Here is a 10,720-nt window from a genome sequence, read left to right as displayed (position 1 = left end):
ATATAGTCTAGGAGACTTCTTACACTTATAATAGCTATAGATGTTTAATTACTCTCCTAGACAGCTATGCTGAGTTGTAAGACTAGTAGAAAGAGGGTAAAGAGCGGTAAAGGAGGTAAATAAGTTAAAAGGTACCTTTATTGTTATAGGTGATAATGGTAATCATCTCCCTTTTTCTCAGTTAGAGAGGGATTATAGGTTATAAAATTATTAGATACCTAATAGTACGTATTCAGGTATTTCTACTTAATCAAGCCCTTTTTAGCTTAGTTAGATAACGCTTGAATAATTATATCTAAGCTTTTCAGTAGTTAACTAACTTTATTGACCTTTTCATTAATAGTACTATTATTACCAAAGATAGTAATAAAGTACTTTTAGATTTTCTTAAGTTAATTCGGTTCTAGCATTAAGTATCCTAGAATTCTTATAGTATAAATAAGTACCCTATAGTACTTTAGGGCTTTTAAGGCTATATGAATATGTAGAAATTAGGCGATTAGACATGAAAGAACAAACTTATAATGCTTTTAGTTGCTTTAAAAAATAGCTGAAAACAATAGCCCTTATAATAATATTAGGGCATTATATACTGATAATAGTACCGAAAATACAAATAAGCGTTTAGAGCTATTCTATAAGAGCCTGGGATTATATACTACAGTTATGTGTATAGTATTACTAGTGGAAATAACAATAATAATAATAACCCAGATAAAATACGTGCATAGCGAGCGGGCTACCTTAATAAAACTGGAGACATTTTAGGCGGGATGCATGCACGTACGTCAGGGATAAGTGTGTTAGGAATCAATGTTGATTCTATGCAATACACTTTGGGTTCATTGATCGAAGAGTGATTGTGCTTGATTGAGCGATTCTTCCTATCCCGGTCGATGTGGGGTTCTGCGTTGTATTTACTTGTTCTCACCGGTTCTCGCATATTGCAGCTATGTAGATAAGCCATTTTTAGTTCCCTTTTGACGGTTAGTCAGGGTGGCCAGCGGAATATGCATATATGAGTGAGCAGAAAAGAGTGTCTTATTCGTACTAAAGAGTGGATGGTATCACCACGGGCTTGTGGGCCTAATGCTATCCTAATAACTGTTCCAGAGCTAGGGCCAGGTGGAAATGACAGGCTGGCCTGTTTAAGTACAGTCAGACCATCCTGGATGGGTTATGTCCATGACTCGCATAGAAGCATGCATGGATTCTGTCACACCCCCTCAGAGAAGCAACTGTTGAAGTTGTGTCTCTGGATAAAGCAGAGCTTTTGATAACTGACGATTAGCGAGAGCGACAGAAGGTAGGGTAATGTAGTGTTGAAGACCCAAGATTGGGATTTCCCTTGATCAAGTCGTGTGGTGTTGTGACCACTGCTGATCTGGTCTGCAGATCATCCTACCCAAGCATCTAAGCTGCCTGAGCTATCTCGGCTTCTCTGAGAGCCTTGACTTGTTGCTCAACGTTTGCCATACCTAGCTGGGCTAGAAATCGGCAGTGCTTCTGAGCTGGCAGTGCTTTGGTGAGTCCGTCTGCGACCATCTCATTGGTTTTGATCCAGTTGAAGTTGATGAGACCACCCCTGACTTCCTGACGAAGCCAAAGATTGCTGATATTGATATGACGAAGCTTGCTAGTCACTTGAGGTCTCTCGGTGGTGAGGAGTCTCAAGGTTGCTTGGTTGTCGCACTGGAGAGAGTAGTCACCATCAAGATCAAGCTGAAGTTGTTCGACTAGTCGGATAGTGGCCTTGTATTCCTTTGCAGCTTGCGTGAGGGCGACCAGCTCAGCCTCAGTACTCGAGGTAACAACGCGACGTTGCTTAGATGACCTCCAGCCAATAGGGCCACCAAACATCATCATCATATACCCTTGGGTGCTCTTGCGAGTTGCGAGGTCGTCAGCAAAGGAGGCATCTGAGGCACAGAAGAGAGTTCCTGGTCCTTGAGAGTTGTATTCGATCGCGAGATAACGAGTATGATCGAGGTAGTCAAGGCAAGCGTCGGCTGCCTTCTTGTGGTTGGCTGATGGGTTGGTGAGGAATTCAGAGAGTCTAGATGAAGTTCTAGAGATGTCTGGTCTTCCAACGACTCCTGCATAGTTTAGGGATCCAATGAGTCGCTGGTAGTGATGGATTTCTGCTGTAGTTGCTTGCTGATCATTAGGAACAAGATTATCGGCAGCCATTGGCGTCCCGGTTGGCTTCTTCCTCTTGTTGGCTCCGAATTCGTCACAGACCTTGGCAATGTAGTTATCAAGGCTGAGCCAAAGCCTGCCAGCCTTGCGGTCTCTGATGACTCGTATGCCTAGAAAGATGTTCATTTCTCCCATGATCTTCATCTCGTAGATCTCTTGAAGTCCCTTGACGACTTGCTCGGCCATCTTTTCGTTTTTCTTACGATAGATCACCGCAATATCGTCAACAAAGAAGAAGACTAGGACTCCCTTGCCAATGAGGATACAGTCGTCCTCATCAAGGGGAGCAAGTCCAAGTCTCTTGAGAGTGTCGGAGAGGCTCTTCTGCCACAAAAGAGGGCTTCTCCTCAGACCATAGAGTGCCTTGCGAAGGATGAGGCAGGATCCCGGCCTGCTGTAGCCCGGAGGGAACCAGACATAAACCAGTTCATCAAGAGTAGCGTTAGTGAAGGCATTTACAGCATCAAGCTGCATCGTCTCTAGGTTGAAACGTGCCACAAGGGCCATGACGCTGCGAAACGATCTTCCAGCGAGTGTCGATGCGTAGGTTTCCAGCCCATTGAGTGGCTGAAGATCTCCTCTGACACAGATCCTTGCTTTGAATCGCTTGAGAAATCCATGCTTGTCGAATTTGTAGGTATATACCCACTTGAGAGGAAGAATTCGATGGATCTTCTGATTGACGTCTTCCAGTCTGGTAAGCTCGAAGGTGCCCTTCTTCCAGACTGTTCGATATTCCACGTTCATTGCCGCCAGCCACTTGGGCCAGAACTTGTGCTCTTTTGCTTCGGAGTATTTCTGGGGAGGTGAGGGGAGGTCTCTGCGATGAATTTGACCTAGATCATGAGCGAAGTCGTCCCATCTATCCTTTTCCTTGGCTGAATCGGTCAATTGGAAGAAGGAAGATCTGATTGATGAAGATCTATCCTTAAGTCGGCGAGAGGATCTTGTAGCTGCCTCTGGTTGGTGATTGGTTTGACCAATTGGCGTTTCCCGATTGTAAATAGGGTTATTGCGACTTCCTCTTGGTCGTCCTCTTGGTCTCCCTGTACCTATAGTAGGAGGTGGAGCATCCGAAGAATCAGCGACGTGGATTGTTGACTCAGCGGTCGTTGCTGAGGATGATGATGAGGTGGAGGGCGAGCGATCCTGAATTGCAGTATCCGGAGTGGGTGACTCTTCATGGGTTGTTGACTCAGGAGTAGGAGGGTCCTGAATGAAAGGTTGATCTGAGTCTGAAGTTGTTTGTAGTGACAGTTGCTGAGTAACTGTCTCTTCTTCTGGGTCTGTATAGGTTAAAACATGCTCTTCCACCCCCTCAACTGAAGGAGTGTGTGACTCCTGAAGTTGTGTTCCTGGAGAGCCAGTAGGAGTAGGCAGTTGAGGCTCTCGCTGTTGGTCGAAGCACTGTTCCCTGGCATCCCTCGGTCCAACTGCAGCAGCTGAATGATGCTGGAGGTCTTCGTCATTCCACAGTCGTGAATCCATGGGGAGATCTTCACTCTGAGGATCAGGAATCGGAATCTCCAGAATAGAGAAGACTCTCTCTAGCTCCGTTCGATGAAGGAGACTGGTATCCTCCTGGCTGGGATCGTATAGCTTCGTTTCGTCGAATGTGACATCTCTGGTCCTCATGACCTTGTTGATTGCTGGGACCCAGATGCGATAAATGTTGGTACTGTCATAACCACAGAGATACCCAACGTGGGCTCTAGGCTCGGTCTTGTTCGCCTTCTCTTCCCCTCTAAGGTATGTTGCAGTGAGAGGGTAGGCCTTACAGCCGTATCGTCGTAGATGAGCAAGTTGGGGGAGCTCAGCTCTCTGATGAGTAGTCCAGGGCCTAGAGTTGAGCCAAGAATTGATCAATCCCTCTGGGGTTTGCCAAGCGTGCCTCTTGCGGGGCATTCTGTTGCTGAGATAATTTGCAGCTCTCACAAGTTCAGGGGCTAATTCCTCTGGGAATCGTGATTGATATCGTAGGGCCCTGGTGATCTTGAAGAGAATCTCACCAGCCTTCTCTGCTGGATTTTGAGCCCCAGTATAGGCTGCAGATCGCTCAATAAGCTTGCCGTTATCTGCTGCCCACAAGTCGAAGGCATTTCGAAGAGCTGTTTCCCAATCAAGGCGAAGGATCGAGAGTTTGAAGTGGTATTGTTGCTCAAGAAATGTGGCCATCTGAATGATCGCCTGGAGTCCCTCCTTACGAGAATTGAGGAACCGGACCCATGTAAACCCACTCCATTCGTCCCTTACGAGCAGGACGATCTTCTCACCATTATAGGTCCTTCTCAGTGTGAAGAAGTCTATGGAGACGTAATCTCCTGGGGCGGTCGGATTGTGGTCAGGCCTCCTTCTTGAGACTTTACGAATCGCCTTGCCTGTGCTGCAAGCCTCGCATTCGATGGTCGTCACCCCCTGAATCTTGATTCCCCGGCTGTTCTTGAGCAGATGCTCGAGAGCTTTCGCACTTGGATGGCCGAGACGTTCGTGCCAGATCATGGCCTCTGCATTGGAGGGCGTAAGGGGATCCCTAGAATTAGGTTGACCTCGCTTTACAGCAGGCTGGGCGTCTGAAAGAACGAAGCTAACATGTTTATCAGGGGTTGGATTTGTTGGGATTGACGTCGAGGTGTCATTGTTGTTGAAGGATGAAGCTTGAGCAATAGTCGAGTCATGATTGTGGTACTCCAGGAGATATTGACCATGTTTCCAAGGTGTGTGGTACAGGACCTCTCCTGTTCTGGTCTCAAGTCCTGGATGGCGAACCGTGAAGATCAGGCCTTTTTCCTTCAGGGGCTCAGCTCCAATGAGGGTTACAGGGTAGTCTGGGCAATACCAGGCATCCCGTACGATAAACCCTTTCTTCCTGAGACCACCTTGGTTAGGGCGGATCTTCATAGTCCCGCGAGCGATAGCTGTCATTCTTCCTCCTCCAGTAGTGAACTCTGTTGAATGGCTGAAGTCTAGATCCTTCATTCTAGAGCGATCGTTGCAGATGTGGAATCCAGTCCCAGAGTCGACGATAACACTGTTCCGGAGTGGAAAACCAGCATATAGACTTATTGCTGGAGCGCTGTTTGGGGCAGCATAGAAGGACGAGGAATCAGAACTGTGTTCGGTGTCCCTATCGGAGTCTGACTGCTCTTGGTTGAAGTAGGAAGAACTTTGACCTGCGTTCTCCTTGTACGGTGGAGAGGAAGATTGAGTAGCCGGCTTGTCTGACGAGGCTGACGAGGAGACTTTAGCGTTGTTGAGTCGCCCCTGCGCCCTTGGGTTCTTCTTAAGCCAGGCCTGACCCCGTTCAATAGCCTTCTTGTTCTGAGGATGGTTTGGGTCGTAACTAGCCTTCCTCTTCTCCGGGTTGAAGTGAGGACAGTCAATGACCCAGTGTTTTATATAACCAAGGCAAGCAGGACACTTGGGAACCAGTATCTCGTTTCTTTTCCCTTGTGACTCTGTTGGATTGCCCTTCTCATCTTCTCCTTGCCAAGTGGCGAAGCTGGATGCTTTGGCGTCTCTGAAGAGCCAGTCAGGATGGAAGGACCTGACCCATTGACGGAAGAAGTTGGCTTGTTGAATTCCAGCACATTTCTCTCCTGTCTTAGGAGGCTTCTTTATGCCGTTTTGGTTGAAGGAGAAGGTAGCAGTTGTATAGTAGCTGGGAGCGAGTGGCTCTACTGCCTTAAGGAAGTCAGCAACTTGGGTGGTTGGGTCAAGAAGCGCTGGAAGTCCAACGTCAACGACCTCATCCATGATGTCAATGTAGTTGCTGAGCCAATCAGACAGCTTGGATCGCTTGATTGAGCCCATGTGAGCTTGATAGCGACGAAGAATGAGTTGTTGCCTCGCGTAGTTATCCGGGGCAAGCTCGTCCCTGAGAGCGATGATCATTTCTCTGAGACTCTCTTTACCACTGACGTGGTTGATGTACTGGGCCTCAACTGTGGAGGTGACCCAGGAAAGAACGGCAATGATGCCTTTGTTAGCCCTTTTGTAGTCTTCCATTCGATCGGCATGTCTGGCCTTAGCCAAGGCAAGCTCGTTGACGAAGTTCTCGGCTTCAGGGCTTGGTTCAGTAAGACGGGGCCTGATGTTCACCACTTGTTGGTCTGGATCTATATAGTTCCAGACCTCATGGATCCTAGCCACCAGCTTGAGGTTTCCGTACCATTTGGTCCAGTCAGCGTCAGAAGTCAGCTTCTGAGTGACCTTAGATGACTCCATGGTTGAGGAAGAGGCAATTGTAGCCTTGTGGGGTTGTATCGATATCGTTAGGATGGATCGATTGCCTATAGAGAGGCAGAGTTGTTGCTTCCGTTGAAGCTGAAGATCCTGGCCTGTGTGGCTGCAGGATTGGCGCTGGCCAAAGGAGACTGAATAGTCTCAAGAGTTGCAATGCACTTGATCGATTGATGCTGTCTGAGTGACAGGTCCTTGCCTCTTGGCTGAAGGAATCAATCAAGACGACAGTTGCTAGAGTCGACTGGGCTCATAACTGACGGTTAGTCAGGGTGGCCAGCGGAATATGCATATATGAGTGAGCAGAAAAGAGTGTCTTATTCGTACTAAAGAGTGGATGGTATCACCACGGGCTTGTGGGCCTAATGCTATCCTAATAACTGTTCCAGAGCTAGGGCCAGGTGGAAATGACAGGCTGGCCTGTTTAAGTACAGTCAGACCATCCTGGATGGGTTATGTCCATGACTCGCATAGAAGCATGCATGGATTCTGTCACCTTTCATCCGGACACAGGTGTCAATCTAACAAAGTATAGCTGTACTGCTTATAATGATTGATCTGCCGAGGGCAATCCCGGCCCGACTATGCCTTTTGCGAAGTAATGAATGTATCGGGTCGGCTTTACAAAGGCGAGAGTATCCCAGGTTCTGTCACTTGTTTTGTTTCTTGTTCATGGTTAAAAAGACGTGTCAACAACAAAATATCACTCGCTTGGGAGAATGAAATCCAATACGTACATTATTACAGGCTGCTAAGCTAAGTTGTCGCCTAATACCATGCCTGTTGGTCGTACGAGCACTGTCCCTTTTCAGCACCGTGTGTACGCGCGTGTTCTGAGTCGCAGGGATCCGTCGTCGCGTTGCGTTTTGTCATTCTCGCGTCGCGTCACTAATAAACCCCAAACATCAAGAATGTTTACACCACAAGTGCCATCAAGTCACTACGTTGAGCAATACATCCGTCACGGATACTGTTCAACCGAGATAATATCATGTTTTTACTAAAAGTACGTACGCCGGCGGAGGACCGCTGAGATCTCCCTTCGAATCAGCAACAGAGTAGCCTCGAGGCGACCAAAAGCGACAAGGACCCCAAGGCGGCCGGAAGTATCAGAAGCATTCCAAGCCCAACATCCAGGAAAAGACGACATCCAAAGCCATACAGAGTGCTTGCAAGAAGCTGTAGCAATGCGACAACCTCTGGTACGGGTGGTCCGGCGGATCCTAGGCGGCGAGCACCCGTTGACAACCGCTTTGAAAATTGAGCAGTCCACAGGTACCCTCCAATCCATTTCCGGACCCCTTTGCGTACCACAATATGTTCCCTGCTATGCTACAAATTAGAACAAACGGTCCCCGACGGCAGCTAGGACCATCATTTTTCTGGCCACGCTCAGGGCAAAACGTCCAAATGTTGTCAGTCAGCGTCCGACGTGGACTTCGACAACGGGCACAGCGACATCACGATTACCGTCAGAAACAGCCGGTTCGCCAACTCCGGGACTTCAAGACTTGTCTCTTCGGAGGCAATGAAACGGGCTTCCCCTGTATGGGCCGCTTCGCTGTCAGGCTCATTTGCAGAAGTGCAAGGACAGACTACCACACTGGACTACACAGAAAATGTCAGCGAGGCGGTGGTGATCGTTATCACATCGTTGTGCCGTGGCTGAATGGCTGGTTGACTCGGCTTGCCTCGAAGGTCGATCAAAAGGGAAGCAAAGCCGAATGGCTGTGGATTGCCTGGGAGTATAGGGTAGTTGATGTTTTCACCTATGTTGGAAACAAGCTTGCATTTGGCAATGCCCTTATGACGCCATCTATGAGGACCTCGCCGTCAACGCCTCAAGTTTCGCCTCGTGCCACCTAGTCGACACTATGAAGTCAGACAGCACTATGGAGGAAGACAATGGCATACGGCTCGCTGATACATGTGGCGGCCCAGGCCTCTACTATCTCGCTACCGGCCGGGATGCGAACCACGCCTAGCGTGGCCTGACCCGGGTCCTTGACACCATCTATTCGCAGCATCATGATATCCGACGGTGCAGAGGTCCACCTGTGGTGCAGGCTATCTTGGCCTGACAAAGGAGTTAGTTAGCTGACAGGCATGGGATTGCAATCGAGGGCCGTGTTATGGACTACCAGTGAACTTTCTATCGGGTCCTGCATATCACAGTAAGCCGTCCGCTTGTTGTTCAATTTCTGAATACTTCCAGTCTCAGGAATTGAACACTTCCAGTCTCATCCTGCTAGTCATCAAAGTCCAAATCCAGAGTCCATCAACGACACAAATATCAACGAAACTAAAGACAAGACTACCACCAAAAACGAAACTATGATAGGTCCAAGCCTTATCAGCCGACAAACTCGCTGTCTGACAAACAACAGCCCATGGCAACACATAGAGCAAATTGCTTGCCAGACTTTGCCAAAGGTACCATCTTGGTCGCGTTGCCAGCAAGATTGTCGCTAGCATCGTAGACATGGCGTAGAAGATATAACACCAGTCAATGGTTCGCCACATCATTGCCGTCACGTCAGCAACCTCATCCGAGCCGCTGAGGTATCGGGCGAAAGGACGGGCACCGAAATATGTGAGGAACAGACAGACAGGGACCTCGATGATGAGAGCAATGATGAGGGAGATGAGAGCTGGCCGGATGATTTTGATGACGTCTTGGTTCGTAGCCTTTGGACGGCGGGTTTCAACCCCGATCGCCTGTCTCCAGGCACCCCAGGCGTGACCGACAAAAGCGAGGGAGGTCTGCTCGAGGGCTTGGACAGGGACCATGATAAGCCCCCATCGAATCGTGATGAAAACACCCCATGCTGTCGCATATGTTGATCCCATAGACACGATGTTGCTGACTAGCCAGAGATAAAGTGCGTTTCGGATTGCCGACTCGATAAAGGTCAGAATGCCGGGACGAAGCAGGATTAGAAGCGCGTTGGCACTGGCATTTGTTGTACTCCAATCTTCTCGGTTATCTCTGTCCTTCTGATATGGAATGGTGTTCCTCCAGAGGAAGTATGCCAGACCCAGAAATGCCGACGCCAGGCTGCAAGCGAGCTGGATCCCTGCTTGCATATTGACCGTGGGCTGATGAGAGCCAACATGGATCTTCGAGATGATCAGCAGATCCAAAATGATGTTAACGGCGAACTTGACGGAGTTGATGATCAACGGAACATCAGGTCGGTCGAGCGCCCTCGTAGCCGACGCAACAGCTGTCTCAACCGAAGAGCTGAAAGCGCTGAACGCTCCGATGCGCACGTATGTTACGCTCACATCGCGGACTTCCACAGGCACGAAGCCATTAGCAAACGTCTTGGCCCCACCCACGAATGCCAGGCTCATGACCAGGCCCAAGATGGACTGGAAGAGGATGAGAGTGTGTGTGAGTTGGAGCCGTTCTCCGAGGGTACGAGAGGCTTGGTCGCCGATGATGACCCATGCCGCTCGCGGGAGGCCTTCATTGAGGACCTCTGCGACTACGCCGATGTAGGTGTATGCGTCGGTGGTTACGACAAGGGAAGAATCGATGTTGGCGACCCACAGCTTCGAGAGGGTGCCGTAGAGGGCTGGGAGAATGAAGGAAGCGAGGTTGAAGATGAGGGCGCCGGTGTAGGCTTTGCGGTGGAATGGTTTGTGGGATGACGGCTTGGGGAGAGTAATGTTATCCTCCCGCGCCCCGACTTTAGGAGATGCCGGGCGAGCGGTCTCCTCAATGTCGATCTTGGGAAGCATCGTGTAGCCTACGCGGAGGTTTGCAATGATTGATGACAAAAGGGCGTTGACTGCGCGATCGAATGGTAGCAACCTCATCATCTTATGAAGACCGTAACTATCTTGTTCACATACACACCATCACGAGGTGGTTAGTTGATAGCGTGACAGAGGAATTTCCCATGCGTTTTTGCTGTACTGCACTAACCTCCAACACGCTTGTGATAGACTCCAAGCCTTGGCTCGCGCTAAACACCGACAAGCTCTACCCCGCACCAACATCATGTGCCTTACTCAGCATCACCGCTAATTCGGGTTCCGGGTCACCATAGGAATGATGAAGCAAGCTAGTTTCTTAGACGGACGCGTTGCAATCATGCCCAATTCCCGTCCAAGACCTCCCTTGTGGCGCTGAGCTTGCAAGCTTTCTTCACGGAGTGGGCCAAGTTTTGAGGTATAATCAAAGCCTGGCTTTGGAACAGCTCGGATAACTGGTACACAACGCGGTTGGTTGTCTTGCCCCTGCACGCCTTGGCGTATCCACCAACAGCCAGTT

The 10,720-nt window shown here is 49.2% G+C and overlaps 1 protein-coding gene across 1 annotated transcript; it reads right to left on the bottom strand.

The window, feature by feature from the left end:
* Positions 1–8,521: 8,521 nt before the first annotated feature.
* Positions 8,522–10,296, bottom strand: CDEST_15507 (uncharacterized protein). Its single transcript, XM_062931663.1, has one exon. It carries the CDS (start codon positions 10,264–10,266, stop codon positions 8,656–8,658), a length of 1,611 nt encoding a protein of 536 aa, XP_062787714.1. The 5' UTR covers positions 10,267–10,296; the 3' UTR covers positions 8,522–8,655.
* Positions 10,297–10,720: the final 424 nt, after the last annotated feature.

Source organism: Colletotrichum destructivum, chromosome 12 (genome assembly GCF_034447905.1).
Source record: "Colletotrichum destructivum chromosome 12, complete sequence".
Classification (NCBI taxonomy): Eukaryota; Fungi; Ascomycota; class Sordariomycetes; order Glomerellales; family Glomerellaceae; genus Colletotrichum; species Colletotrichum destructivum.
This window is presented reverse-complemented; position numbering and strand designations above follow the sequence as displayed.